This window comes from Dermatophagoides pteronyssinus, unplaced genomic scaffold, assembly GCF_027571235.1.
Source record: "Dermatophagoides pteronyssinus isolate colony J.1.1.1.1 unplaced genomic scaffold, Derpt_VIB-CSIC_2022.12 sq0012, whole genome shotgun sequence".
Classification (NCBI taxonomy): Eukaryota; Metazoa; Arthropoda; class Arachnida; order Sarcoptiformes; family Pyroglyphidae; genus Dermatophagoides; species Dermatophagoides pteronyssinus.
The window spans coordinates 793,008-809,338 of NW_027461536.1; the positions used below are offsets into that span (position 1 = coordinate 793,008).

Here is a 16,331-nt window from a genome sequence, read left to right on the forward strand (position 1 = left end):
CCACCATCATTATTATGAAAGCGAAACATGAAATGAACAAAATCCGGCTTACCATTACTAAGAAAAAGGAGATGATTTTTCGTGCATGTTTGACCAGCAACAACAACAACAACAACCGAAGAAAGAACGAATTGAATGATAATGATGTTCGGTAATGATGGGTTAATTAAGAAAAAAAAGAAATCAATGTCGATAAATCGAAATTCATCGGCAATTTGATGGGCACCCAATATCCTAAAGCTATTTCGAAAAATCGATTCGAATTCGATTTTTCGCCAAATGATGATGATGAGTATCGACAACAACAATCGATACATCGATCGAACGTTTTTTTTTTCGTTATATCGAATATATTTGGTGCTAAAAAGTAAATATTTACCAAAGAATTTTGTTTAAAATGAAAATGATGAGAAAAACAAAAACCGACTCCGGCTTTGGAAAAGAAAAATATTCCTGGCCAATGATCCGATTGTATCGAAGAAAAACGGATTTTATTGTTATTAGATTATCATTGTGTCGAATAGAACAATAGAAATTGAAGTGATTCCACAAAAGTAAACAGGTGAAGATACAAAAAAATTGACCAAACCTTCAGATTGAATTCAAGATGTACAAACAAAAAACGAAGATGTTGAAAAAAATCGAGGTCATCATCATCATCAAATTCAAGATTTTCAATGTCAAAGTTCAAACAGTAATCATTAAATAATCAATAGTATTTCAGGTAAGTGAGTATAACCATCATCTTGAAAATATTTTTTTCTATTTCAAAATTTTTTATCATAACAAAAAAATATATTCGTAGGAGGCAATTATCATGGTCTATAAAGAACCAACAACAAAATATAGAATAAAATTTCCCAAAATGGTGATCAATCATCTAAGCACACACACACACACACACATCATCTATATGTATTTAAAATACGAGCCAGCCAGCCAACCATTATCATCATAATCATCATCGATGGCCATCAATGTTTGGCCTGTTTTTTTTTATTCATTCAAATTTGCATTCGAGAAAAAAAGACGTACACAGTAAGCGAACAAATGGAAAGAAATCCGGAATCTTGCTAATTTCCGGTTCGATATTGTTTGAGAAAAAGAAAAATCTTGAGATGAACAAGAAGAAGAAGAAAAAGAAACGAATGAAAATTTTATTGTTCAAACATAATCTTTATTCATCATCATCAAGGATATATGTGATTATTATTCAAATCAAAAAAACAGACATTCAAAATTCAAATTCAAGAAAAATTGAACAATCAAAACCAAACAAAACAACAACAAAAACTTGAATAAAAATTTCAAATTGCATAATAAATGGTTAACATCATCATCATCATCATCATCGTCGTCGGTAGCATCATCATCTATCATCATCATCATCATCATATCGATGTTAAAATAGATTCAAAAAGTTCAAATGATCGGTCAAACTTGTAGATTTTTTTTTTTCGTTTGCATTTTCTACCATCAACGAAATAAATAAATAAAATTAAAATTGAAAAAAAAACGAAAGAAGCCGAACATCAAAAGATGTTTTCCGCCATTACTAAATGAAGAAGAAGAATATCATCATAAAAACAACAAACCGTAATGACACACGAATCAAAAAATGAAATGAAATGAAATTCAAACAAAAACAAAATTGAAGGAAAAATCAAATAAAATTTCAAAACAAAATGAAATCAAATGACCAATATTGATTACCAGAATGATGGTCATTTGTTTTTGTTGTTGAATATAATGGCCCCAAAATGATAATAACCGGTGGCCATCAATAATGATTGTCTTGTTTAATTATTGTCTAAGATTTGATCAGATGTTTGAAGAAAATTGATGAACATAATGGTCACTAAATTCATATATGACGTACTTCCGACCGATATAATCGGATACTGTATATAAGATCTTAGGTAGGTGGTATATTGAAAGAGAGGGAAAGAGAGGGAAAGAAAGAAAGAAAGAATACCGAGAAGAAAAAAAAAACTTTATTTTAAATCTTTGAAAAAATATTAATCTTGTATATGTAAGAAGAAGATATTCTCCATATCTAAAACTAAATCAGCTTATCAAGGGAAATTTTTTTTTTTTTTAGTCTTTTTATAAACCGATTTCAATGTCCCGTATGTCTGTGTGTGGTCAATTTTTCTTTTTTCTTTTTTTAACATTTAAATCTATGGCAATTTTTCATCATCATCATCATTGGTGATGGCGGCAGCCAATCATTTACCTCAAGATTTTTTTTCTTACCGAGAAAAAAACGAAACAGGCAGAAGAAAAAATGTGATTATCATCATGTTGGATGTAGAAGTCTTCTTCTTCGGTTGAAGATTTTAAAAAAAAAAATCAAATTTCCTTCATCATCTTGATCTCTCTGTGCATGTGTGTTGTTTCGATGTGAAATTAATCACCAGATTCCAAAAGATATTTTCTTTGCTTTGCTTCAACATTAATTTTAATCAAATTGATGTAGAATTTCTTCAACATTTCATTCATCTTTCAACAATTTAGTTCTTTTTTGGTTTTGGGTAATATCTGATTTCAACATCTCGCAAAGATAATTCAAATTTAAATTTAAATTTTTAATTGAAAAAATAATGATAATAAGGTGTGTGTGTTTGATTTGATTCTTTTTTGTTTTTGAAAAAATTTTCGCGCCAAAAAATTACTTTATTTATAGAATGAATTTCAAATGCATATGTCGTATACCACCAGCCGATGAAGACCGGAATCATTGCTCATTTCATTGCTGATGATCTTTGGCCTTTCGGTCGAGAAACTGAATCATTTTTTTTTGGACTATACAAATAAACAAAGTATCAAAAAAAGTTGACGGTGGTCACCCACCAACCAACCACCACCCCCTCTCTCTTTCTCTGTTAGCATTGCTCAGAATTTTTTTCATCGTCTTCTTTCCATGATGATGAAGACCTCACTCGAAGTTTTTTTTGTTGTTGGTTGCTTTCATTGCCTTCAAGTCATGCCTACAACCGTTGAAAATGATCAAGACTTCGATGACCGACGACGACGACGATGACGACCAATGGCTACCCAAAAAACCACCATCATTGAATAAGATTTTTGTTTTTTTGGAAAAAAATCCAGTCAATTTTTTTTTTTGTTTGCAAATCAATTCGGTACAATATTGGCTATAGAAGAAAAAAAATGGTCAATGAAATATTGGTCTATTATCTTCTTCCTCTCTCGTTCTTTTTTGCCTATCAAGAAATTGACAAACAATCGATCTATCGAACTATCGATCTAATGGCAAAAAGAGAATTCATTTTTTATTTCATGACCACCTTTTTTTTTGTTGTTGCTGTTGACCAGTTTTATACCACACAGCATGATTTGTCTTTCTCTCTCTCTCTCTCTCTCTCTCTCTCTCTCTATATCTTATCCCATCTTTTATCTCTATAGGTTTTGACCTATGTCCCTCTCTCTCTCTCTCTCTTTTGGTGTGTTTGTGTGGCCAAAATAACCTTAACTTTAGAGAAAGAGATTGTATCGAAAAAAGATATTTTAGTTAGAAGCCATTTTTTTTCTTCTTCTATTTCTGACCCAAAAAAAAAGTCAAAGTTGAAAGAACAACAACAAGTTGACCACCACCACCACTATGGTTAATAGCTACTGCTACTACTACAAAACTATAAAAAGAAATTCTTATCTGGAAAAATTCTTAAGCTACACAATTTTATTGGGCAAAAAAAAATTTACGGGAAAAAAATTATGGCGCGCAATTTTTGAAAAGTTTTTTTCAACAAAAAAAATGATGATATTCTTCGAGGATCATTCTGGAAATTTCAGAAAAAAATATGGCCAAGATTTCAAAAAAAAATAATGTCGAAAGAAAAACTGGGAAGAAACGAATTTCAAACCATCACCAGACCATGATTTTTTTCTGTTAAGCCAAATAAAACATCGAAAACTTCGAAACAACAAATTGAACCACCACACTAAAGCCACTAGTCATTATAATAAAAAAAAAAATTTCAAATTTTTCCTTCTTCAACGATCATATTGGTGAACAACCACCACCACCACCATCACCATCAACGATCAACATTATCATTCACCACTCCAACCAACCAAATAACAAATGCAGACATTCTCTGGCCAAAAATAAAATTTCGGGAAAAATTCTTAATGTGTGGCCATTTGATAGCACCCCAGAGTACAGTGTGGATACACTCAATACACCCGTACACACATTTCTTTCAAACAGAAAATGAAAAACGAAGACCAAACACACACACAAACACACTACCAATATCATCAAACAATCCAAATCTATCTATCTCATAGATACAACTAACCAAACAACCATCCATCCAATCGAATCAGGAATCCAAAACAACAACAACAAGAAAAAATGGAATGAATTTTTTTTTTTGAAGCTCAAAGTTCATTTGTTATTTTTTGAATGTTTTGTTTTTCACATTTTTTCTACCGAAATCCGAAATTATCATCATCAACGTTTTCTGATTAAAAAGAATCTAATTTTTTCCATTGAAATTAATGTGAAATTCTTGTTTGTGTGTGTGTGGGTGTGTTGTGTGTAACATCATCATCATCATATAACAGCAATTCTGTTTTAAAAAATTTAAAATTTTCCATCAAGGAATAATTATCATCTATAGCTGATGACTTCTGTATGTAAAAAAAAATGAACAACAACTCAATTTACGCTAGCTTGTTACGCTAGCTTTCGGCTCGCTCATTCATTCATTCATTCATTCATTTGTTGTTGTTCATGTTCAACAAAAAGCCTATAAAACATTTAATGACTTAATTTTCGTTCCATTCTTCTTCACTATCTATCGTTGTTGAATATTTGTTTCTGCATTTTTGTTTCTGGATCGAGTTTTTATTTTCTCAACAACAACAAAAATGTGTTCAATCAATTCAATAATGTGAATTCTTTATCGATTCTTTCTTTTCGAAATTGATCAACAGAATGCATGAAAAAGATAAAGAAAAAATAATGGAAATAAAATCGAATAAAAAAATATCGATTGAAAGAACTAAAAAATGTTCATCATATCCATCAGATCCCGGTGGCGGTGGTGGTGGTGGTAATTTTAGTGATGTTGGTGGTAATATCTCAATCAATGATAATCAACAACAACAACAACACCATCATTATACAATGAATAATAATAATAATAATAATTCTCATTATCATCATCATCATTATCAACATGATCAAATGAATAATCATAATAATAATCAAGAATTATTATCAACATGGTCATTAGCTGATTCTTGTGATAGTATTGATGAACGATTATCATCATCATCGATACCTTCTAATCATCATCATCATCATCAACAACAATATCAAATACATCCATTATCATCATCAATAAATAATCAACAACAACAACATCAATATTCTCATCATAATCATACGACACAATTTTATCCAGCAACAACAACAACAACAACAAATCTAAAAACAAATCCAGCATGGATTAAAGTCAAACAATCTAGTGTTAAAAGTCCAGATATTTTACAAAGGCCATCATGGTTTGATGCAGAATTAGCATTAAATCAAATGGAAAAGGTTAATAATAATAGTAATTTTTTTTTAAATTCAAATCATCATCATTTTTTTCTTCTTTTCGATTGGTTTCGATAATAAAGGGCAAAGCAAATGGCAATGGTACATCATTATGGTTACGTTTTATGATACAGACAAGATTTTTTGAATTAGGTTTATGGATACAGAAAAAAGCCGGTGCCATTATGTTTATTGCATCATTAATATTAATTGTTTGTATAGCTGGTCTTAAATCTGTTCATATTGAAGATAATGTTGAAAAACTTTGGATTGAAGGTTTGTTTTTGCTTTTCAAATTTCATTTGACACTTGTTGCCATTTACTTTTTTATCTTTAAATTAAAAATTTAAAGATGGTGGACGATTGGAAAAAGAACTACAATATGTACGAAATATTCTTGGCGATGGTTATGGTACAACCGATCAAATAATCATACAAACACCTAAACATAATTATGGTAATGTTTTAAATTCATCTGCATTATTATTTCATTTGAAAGTAATGCGTACGGCTATTACAACCACTGTCGAAATGTTTGATGCGTAAGTTTTGAATACAAAATTTCTCCAATTATTTTGATAAAATTTGTTTTTGTTTGTTTTTTTTCAATCATCCTATAGGACATGGAATCTTAAAGACATTTGTTATACACCAAGTAGTCCTTACTTTGATAAACATCATCTTGATTCGGTAAGTTTGAATTAATTAATTATTTTTTTGTTTGAAATGTATGGTTAATATAGTAAATTTTGCGAAATAGCTTTTGGAAAATATTTTCCCTTGTTCAATTATAACACCATTGGATTGTTTTTGGGAAGGATCCAAATTACTTGGTCCTGAAATTCCAGTAAAAATACCCGGATATAATCAACAGGTACAATGGACAAATCTAAATCCACAACAAATGGTCGACGTTATGATTACATTAATGAAACAATCGATTGAATCATCCGGTGCTATTATCGATAATAATAATCTAATTGATAATAATGGTGGTAGTAGTTCGGGTATTAATCCTATTCTAGAACCACTTGAAACAATTAGAAAATTTATGAAACGTGCCGGTATAACCAGTGGTTATCAATCAAAACCATGTTTAGATCCAGAAGATTTTAATTGTCCATTAACATCACCAAATAAATTATCTGGACAATTACCAAATATTGGTTATGAATTAACTGATGGTTGTTATGGATTTGCAACAAAATATATGCATTGGATTGAAGATTTGATTGTCGGTGGTGTTGCGAAAAATCGATCCGGACATATTGTTCGTGCTAAAGCATTACAATCAATCATACAATTAATGGGTGAACAAAATCTTTTTGAATATCATCAACGTACGATTAAAGTTCAACATGTTATGGATTGGTCAATTGATAAGGCACGTTCCATTCTTCAAGCATGGCAACGAAAATTCGGTGAAGAATTGGAACAATTTATGATGGAAACTGATTTTATCGGTAGTCAACAATATGATGTTCATCATTTTACTAGTGCATCACTGACAGATATAATGAGAAATTTTACACAAGTCAATTTTATTCGTTTATCCATTGGTTATATATTAATGTTATTACATGCTGGTTTATCATTATCAAGATGGCGTAATAAACATATCCGTTTAGAAAGATCACAATCTATACTTGGAATGTTAGGTGTTTTATTAATCGGTTTAGCTGTTGCATCTGGTCTTGGTGTTTGTGCATTAATTGGTCTTTCATTTAATGCAACAACAACACAAATTGTACCATTATTAGCATCTGGTTTAAGTATTGATAATATGTTTCTTATTGCTCATCTTTATACTACTGATTTTATGATTAATTTTGTACCTCATCAGGTAAGCTTAATTTACAAATTTTTCTTTTTTTTTAATATGAAGTTTAATCAATTTGTTTTACATTCAAATAGTATCGAACAGCCGAATGTTTAAAACAAACCGGTTTTAATATTTTATTATCATCGATTGGTAATATTGTTGCATTTTGTTCGGCAGCAATAATACCGATACCAGCATTACGTTGTTTTTGTTTACAAACAGCCATTTTAATTACATTTACAACTATAGCTGTGATTATTTTATTTCCAGCTATTGCTTCGATTGATTTACGTTTTCGAAGTTTATATCTTGAATCGACAACAACAACAACAAATCAAAATGATGTGAAAACATCATCATTTTTAATCAACATGTGTTTCTATCTATTCTGTTGTCGTACACCACAATTTCAGCCACATAATAATCAAATCTCAACAACAACAACAACATCTGGATATAAGTCTAATAAATATCCAATTTCAAATCTTCAACAACAATCTAGTCATCATCATTCATCAACAGAATCATCGAAATTAAAAACATCATCATTTAAACAGCCATATAATTATGTCTATCTAAACAGTATTCAACCAATGATTAATAATAATAATAATAATGTTAATCATCATCATCATCATGATGATAATATTGTGAAAAGAAATTCTCCAGCTATTTGTCGTTGTCAACATCGTACAACATCATTTGCATCTAATATTGTTACAATTAGTAATAATGTTGATGATGATGATGATGAAATTATACGACAATGTGATCATTGTGGTGGTGATCTACGTACACAATGTGATGGTCAAAATGATGATGATCAACAAGAATTTCAGGAAACTTCACCAATTGCTCCTTCTTCTTCATCATCATCATCATCGAAACCACATATATTGAATAGAATTCAAACCGAAATAACTTCATCGTCATCATCATCAAAACAATCAACAATCAAATTATTTAAATTCTCTACAAATCATATTGTTCAACATTATCTTACACCTGTATTGAAACGTCGTCCGATAAAAGTTTTTGTTTTACTTTGTTATCTTGTTCTTATTGTGATTTCGGTGATTGGAATCACAAAAGTTAATGATGGTCTTGATCTTACCGATATTGTTCCTCGTGGTACAAATGAATATCGTTTTCTTGAATTACGGCGACAATATTTTAGTTATTATAATATTTTTGCTGTAACAAAAGGAAATTTTGATTATCCAAATGGTCAAAGATTATTATATGATTATCATCAAACATTTAATAGAATCGATGCTATTATTAAAAATGATGATGGTGGATTACCAGATTTTTGGTTGCCAATGTTTCGTGATTGGCTAAAAGAATTACAAGATGCATTCGATTATGATCGTAAACGTGGCTGTATAACACGTGAACGTTGGTATCCAAATGCAACATCTGAATCTATTTTAGCTTATAAATTACTTGTTCAAACGGGTCGTCCAGATAATCCGGTTGATAAATCATTATTGCTTTCAGCTCGATTAGTCGATAGTCAAGGAATTATTAATCCAAAAGCATTCTATAATTATCTTAGCGCATGGATATCAAATGATGTTATGGGTTATGGTGCTTCGCAAGCTGCATTCAAACCTGAACCACGTCAATGGATTCATGAAGCTAATGATGTTGAATTAAAGATACCAAAATCACCACCATTAATATTTACACAGATTCCATTTCATCTGAATAATATTCGTTCGACGGAAGAAATTGTTCAAACTATTCAGGATGTTCGTTCTGTTTGTCAACGTTTTGAAGAACGTGGCCTACCAAATTTTCCTACCGGTATACCATTTACATATTGGGAACAATATCTTGGTCTTCGTTTCTATATGATTATTGCTTTAATGGCTGTTCTGATTGGAATTTTTGTTACTACATTAGTTTTGACCTGTAGTTTATGGACACCGGTTATTATTGTCGCCCATCTTATCATTAACGTTTTGATATTATTTGGTTTTATCGGTTGGATCGGTATCAAACTAAGCGCTTTACCAGCAGTAATTTTGATTGTATCGATTGGAATATCATTGAATCCATTGATTCATATTACGATTGTAAGTTTTTATATTTTTTTTCTTTTCTCAAATTAGTTAAAGTAGCAAGTTATTAATTATTAATCTTTTTTTTTGTTGTTGTAGAGTTTCAACACAGCTTTAGGTAATCGTAATAAACGAATGTCAATGGCTTTGCAACATATGGCCAATCCAGTATTGCATGGAATTATATCAACATTATTTGGATTGATAATGTTATCATTTTCAGAATTTGATTTTATCATTAGGTATTTATATTCGATTGTTTGTTTGTTTTTCTTTATAATAATATAAACACCTTTTTTTAATGTTATAGATATTTTTTCATGGTACTTGGTGCATCTATTTTAATTGTTACCATCAATTCATTTATATTGTTACCAATTATATTATCAATTATTGGACCAAAATCTGAATTACAACCGCTTGAACATGAAGATAGAATTTCAACACCATCACCACCACCATCGCCGATTACATTACCATGGCCATCAACAATAAATCATCATTTTAATAATGGTAGTGTTATTGGTAATGATCATTCTTCATCAAATAATCGATACATTGAAGCATTGATGCTAGAAACAGCTGGTATAGGTCATAGAAATGGAAGAAAATCACCATCAAAAATTAATCGTACACCATCATCATTATTTAATCGTTATCGAGCACAACGTAAAGAATTACAACGAATGCATTCACAATTAAGTTTATCAACAATATCCGAAGAGCCATCATCATATCAATCGACACCAACACCAACAATAACACCATTACCTAATCATAATACAGGCTCGCCACCACAACAATCAAATATAACAACTATTCAACCGACAACAGCAACAACAACGCAGCCAATTGTTGTTCATCCGGAATTTGTTGTTGAAACAACCATTACGAATAATAATCCAAAAACATCCATAACACCTACCTCAGAGATTAGATCATCATCTTCATCATCAGCAGCGACAGCAACAACTAACAGTCCATCACCATTAATGTCAAACGATGGTGATAATAATTCTCGTTGTGAATCATCTAATTCGATAGCATCATCATCAACAACAACTGTAACAACAAAAGTAATGGCAACAGCAAAATTACAGATTGAATTACATCCATATACACCATCACCAACACCTACAATAGGATCAACACCAGCAGCCACAGTAATAACGAATCCTATACAACATCATCATCATCATCCGATTGTTCCAACAATGGTATCATTTCCTGGTGCAAATTATCATCAATATCCACAAACACAATCACAACATCATTATCAACCAATATTTATGTCACAACCACATCCATCATCATATCATCATCATCATCCTCATATACCGAATCAACAAACAACAGGACATGAATATCGTTTCTATCCAGGACAATCTGTTACATTTGATCATCATCATCCTCATCATTCAAATCAACAAGTACGACGATTTCAACAACAACAACAATCATCAAATAAATTAATATCCACAACATCCACATATCAGCCATCAATGATGATGAATCAATCGACAAATTTGCCAAATCATCATCCTCATCATCATCATCATCATCAACAACAACAATGGCGATAAATCTTTGACAAAAAAAATACAAATGAAAAATACTCGAATCTCACTTTTTTGCTATTTGTAAATTTTTTTATTTTAAATTTATTTATTTATTTCTTAATTTGTAAATAATTTTTTTTCTGTTGTATTCATCCCTTGGGGAACAACGAAATTATCAGATTTTTTTTTTGTTCGTTATGAAAATGAATAAATATGCTTTTTGTAAATTAAACTAGATGTGCGTAGATGTTTTTCGGTTCTATTTTTAAAAAAACTGAAGAAAGTTTTCTGATCAATAACAAAAATCATTGATTATCTTATTATGCTGGATTATAATCGATGAATATGGATGAATCGATGGACTTGTTGTTGTTTTTGTTTTTAAATAGAGAAAGAACTAAAATTATAAAAATGGATAGTAATCAATCACAGGTATCCAACAGAAAACAAAATGATATTTGTTCCTGTAAATGTTTTTTTTTCTCTATTTAGTTTCGTCATCGTAACCATCACATTGTTAACATAGAAACATAAATTACACAAAATCAACAAGCGATGAAAATTGACAGAATTTTCTCGATTGTAAATATTTTGATTCCATTCGACTTTTTGGAATAAAACATAAAAATAATATTTGATCCATATATCGTATAAGAATTTCTTTGGAAAAGAAAAACAATGATGACAATGATTTATTACTTGATCAAATTTTTATTATTATTTTCAATTATTTGAATGTCCTCATTCATTCATTGTTTGTTTGTTTAATTTGTCATATTTGATATCGTCATCGTTTTTTGTTGTTGTTGTTGTTGTTATGATGGTTATGGTTGATATTTGAAAATGAAAATAAAAAAATAAATATCCAGATGAATGAATGAATGAATCAACAATGCAAATCTTTGATCGAAAAAATACTTACGTAATAGAATAATGATTGAAAATTTCATGGACGATTTTGTCTTTCGGTCGGATAAAAACAGCAACAACAAAACAAAAAAATTAGAATTTTCCAATTTCAAAATTTCATATTCATTTCATTATTTTAAACAAATTATCATAAAATATTAATTCCCATTTGAATTTTCTGATTTGACATTGATAACAAAATAGAAAAAGAAAAGAAAAAGAATTGTATAATAATGGAATAAAATGATAATAATTTTTTTGTTTTATTTTATTCAAAAGAAAATTACATTATCAATAATTTACATGAAAATGGTTTACATGAGGAAATGAATGAAGACATCATTCATAAAGTTAGTTATCCAGAATCAGAATCCAATGATTTATTTTTTTGTTGTTGTTTTGTCAATGTTATAATCTTTTAGGAAGATCTTTTGTCTTTTTTCCCCTTTTTTAGTTTTTCCCAAAGGAATCGTCATATAAGTAAATTTGGTTTGTTTTCCTATTGTAAAGAATGTTGAGTGCATCCACATCACTCATCATCATCACTAAAATGAAAAAGAATCTTTTTTGATGATGACAATAAAATGGAATAAAAAGAAAAGAACATTTCATCAACATTTCATCATAATTATTCTTGTTGTTGTTGTTGATTTCAAATAACAAAAGGGCTGAAAATAGACGAAAAACAAATGACCATTTTTTTTTATTATTATCATCATTTTTTATATTCTTTATTCTGCAATTACACATATATAAAATGATGACAACCAGGAATTTTGCAACCCTATGCATTTCATTTCTTTTTCTTTTTTCTTTTTTCGAAATAGATTCTAGATCCAAAGAACTTTGGTCATTTAATTTTGTTTAAAAAAAATTAATAGATTTTATCAATATGGTTTGTTTATCTATTGGATTGTTTCTTGCATTGCTTCTGCTTCTTCTTCTTCTTCTTTGCACTACATTGAAATAATCTAATCGAAATAATGGACATTCATTATAAAAAATAAAAACCATAATAATAGTAATAAATAAATGGAGGGGGAAAAAAATGAAACATAAATTCTTTTTCATTAACAACTTTATTTGTTGTTGTTGTAGTTGTAGTTTTTTATTTACTAATGTCTTTCATTTTTTTTCGGAGAAAAATGTCAAACTTAAAACTTTATTATTTCGATTTTAATGGTAGCAATAATATCGACAATGATAAAAAAAAATGGTTTTAATCCACGATTGTAATTAACGATAGTCGTCCATCATTATCGATTGTTAAAAGAAAGATTCGATTTATCGATACTAATTCTTTTTCCTTTTTCTTCTTCTTATCTTCAATTGTTCGTGATCTATTAATTCGTTTCATTATTATTATATTTTGATCTTTTTTTTTAAAAAAAAAGAAATTAATTAAAAAATTGTCAAAAACTTATAGATATTATTATCCGATTATGACTTAATAATTCTGTCAATTAAAAAAAAAGCTATCACCATCGAAAACTTATCAATTAGATAACTTTTTTTTTCATCGAAGGAAATGTCATTAATTTGGTTGTTTTAATCACAAACAAAAAAAAATGTAAATGTCATTCTAATCATTCACATTCATTCATTCAATCTTCAAAAAAAACAACAAAAGAATAATAATTTCAAAAACAAAAATCTTTTTATTGCCAATCAATTATTTTTATCTGTAATTCTGTTTCCCAAATTTAATCAAAATTAAATCAAATTAATAAACAGTTATATTGAACAAATATGTTTTATTGTTGTTGTTTTGTTTTTGTTTCGATTGTTTTGTTTTGTTTGTTTTTCAATGATGATAATAATGATGAGAAAAAAAAGCTGAATTTTTTTGAATTTTTGTTTTGAATCAAAATTAAAAATTAAGTGTGCGTCATATAGCGAGACAGAGATAGAGATAGAGATACAGAGATAGAGAGAGAGAGAGAGAGAGAGAGAGAGAGAGAGAGAGAGAGCGAGAGAGAAACAGGAGATATCCAATATTTTGATTTTGATCGTTTTTTTTTGAAATAATTCGTTTTAATAATAAGATAATTTGATTTTTTGTTTGTTTTGTAAAATGTAATGTAATTAGATGGAAAAATAATTGCATTTCTACGATTTAAAATGTGAAAAATTTCGATGATGATGATGATGATGATGATGAATATTAGGAATTTTTTCGTTTGTAAATTCTAGTCCAATATTTTTCATTCAGAATTTGTTGAAAGTTTTTTCTCCCAAATGAATGAAATCGTTGATGATGATGATGATGATAAAATTCTTAGTGAAGGTGCAACAGGAAAAAAAAATTCAATAATGTAGCCAAAGGATGAAATTTTTGTGAGAAGAAAAAATTCGGATTGAAACAAGATTATTTTCACTTTGTTTCGATGATTCTTTGATGATGATCATTTGATTTTTCTAAAAATTAGAGTTGCTTTCTTGCATCATCATCGATTGATTTATATTTTACTGATTAAAATTTTTCCTGTGACGATGGCTGCTGTGGTTGTTCTGGTTGTTGTTGTTGTGATCGTTTCGATTCATTACGTCGTTTTAAATCGGTTTGTCGGGCAAGATTTTCAGCTAAAATTTCCAATAAATAACTCTATAATTCCAACCAATTTATAAGTGAATGAATGAATGATGATGATTTAAAAGATGATAATGATGAATAAATTATTCATTTTAGTTAATTAATGAATGATTTTTTTTGTTGTTGTTGTTGTGGATTTTGTTTGTTTGAATTTCCAGATAGGAAATCAAACATTCATGTGTAATGTGTGTGATTTAAAAGGAGAAATTCATGTGTGTTTTTTTTCAAATATTTTTTTCTAGGAATCTTTGTTTTTTTAAGGTCAATCAATCAGAATTTACCTCAGTCAATTTAGTTAATGGTTGATCACGATTAATCAATAGCCAACGATATGGTCCATTTTCGATTATTTCACCACTTGATTGTAGTTGTTGTTGTTGTTGCGGTTGTGATTGTAAATCTACAGCACTATTATCATCACCAAAGTTGTTGTTGTTGTTACTAGCACGTTTACCGAATCTATTTTTTTGGAGAAAAAAGTGAATTTGTAATTGAAACAAAAAACGATAAAAAAATCAAAATTCAAATTACCTTGGTCGTGCCATTTGTGAATAATATTTATCCAATTCTTTCAATGTATTCATTGCACTACGATGATCATATGGACGATAAAATTCCATTGCTGCGTATGGTTTTGCATGTGCAAAACTCCAAAATATTGTCGATGTTGTACAAGAAAATAATAATAAAAAATAAAATGTTGCCATCATTAATGACCATGTTGTCATCGGTGTTTTAATCTTATTATATTTATTATTATTATTGTTATTCTTAGGATTTGTTGTTGTCGATGTTAATCTAATCATTTTATCTTCTTCTGTCGATATTGTTGAAATATTTCCAGATGTTGATGATGAAGATTTTATACAATTATTATTCAATGTTGAAAAATTTTTAAGATTAATTATCATTTGAAAAATATCGATAAAATTTAAATGTTGAAATTTTGATATCATTCTCTGGATTGGATAATGAACGATATCTTTCAAAAATGAAATGTTGTGTTCGTTGATCAAGTTGATTTCTTTTTCTTTTTGAAAAATGATTTGAAACAATGTTTGTTTTTTTTTTGTTGCTGAATTTTGTGGATCAAAAAAACAAAATTAACTTCACTTAAATATCATCCAAATGATGAATAATAATCATTTCAATGTTGAAACATTGGTTTTTATTCGTGAAATTTTTTTTTTCGAAAAGAATTTCTTTCCAATCAATCGATCGATCAATGAACAAATATAACTAGGCTAAACATGACAAACAACAACGAATTAATTTCCGTAGTCGGTTATTAGGTGTTTTAATTTTGTTCTTTTCATTTGCAATTTTTTCTGATAAGATGCATGCGAAGAAGGTTGAAGAAAAAGACCAAGATAGAGAAATGGGCGTCAAACTCGAATATTCTTTATATCATTTCATTAGCGCACAAATCATTCGTTTGTTTTTTTTTCTATATCATTTTGCCGGCGATAATACAAACTAATGTTTTTTTTCTTGAGACGTCTCAATATTCATTGATCATCATCTTGTTTTTTTTCTACAGAAAATGAATGATGCCCGGAAAAAAATAAAAACAAAATTCAAAAACCATCAATTCTGTTGAACAAGATTATTATTCAAATTTTTTTTTGTTTCGTTTGGTAGGTCAAGAATTTGATAAAAACATCTTTTTTTTAGACATCTATTAATGATGAACCAGTATATCATTTTTTATAAAAAAATGACAGGCAAAGAAAAATGAATAAATTTTTTTGACAAATTCTTTTTTTCCGTTCAACATTTGGGTATGGTTGTGAATGATGACGTAACATTATTT

General features: G+C 28.9%; 2 protein-coding genes across 2 annotated transcripts; one reads left to right on the forward strand and one right to left on the reverse strand.

Moving 5' to 3' along the window:
- Positions 1–282: 282 nt before the first annotated feature.
- On the forward strand, positions 283–11,248 carry ptc (protein patched). The gene is made up of 10 exons (XM_075821753.1): positions 283–724; positions 806–1,919; positions 3,427–5,572; positions 5,653–5,845; positions 5,922–6,111; positions 6,190–6,259; positions 6,330–7,412; positions 7,484–9,472; positions 9,557–9,699; positions 9,768–11,248. Exons 3-10 carry the CDS (start codon positions 4,964–4,966, stop codon positions 11,038–11,040), a joined length of 5,550 nt encoding a protein of 1,849 aa, XP_075677868.1. The 5' UTR covers positions 283–724; positions 806–1,919; positions 3,427–4,963; the 3' UTR covers positions 11,041–11,248.
- Positions 11,249–13,557: 2,309 nt separating this feature from the next.
- LOC113791050 (uncharacterized) lies at positions 13,558–15,539 on the reverse strand. The gene is made up of 3 exons (XM_027340769.2): positions 15,050–15,539; positions 14,800–14,977; positions 13,558–14,530 (listed from the first exon to the last, which is right to left on the reverse strand). The coding sequence occupies exons 1-3, from the start codon at positions 15,472–15,474 to the stop codon at positions 14,399–14,401; spliced, it is 735 nt and encodes a 244-aa protein (XP_027196570.1). The 5' UTR covers positions 15,475–15,539; the 3' UTR covers positions 13,558–14,398.
- Between the last annotated feature and the right edge of the window lie 792 nt (positions 15,540–16,331).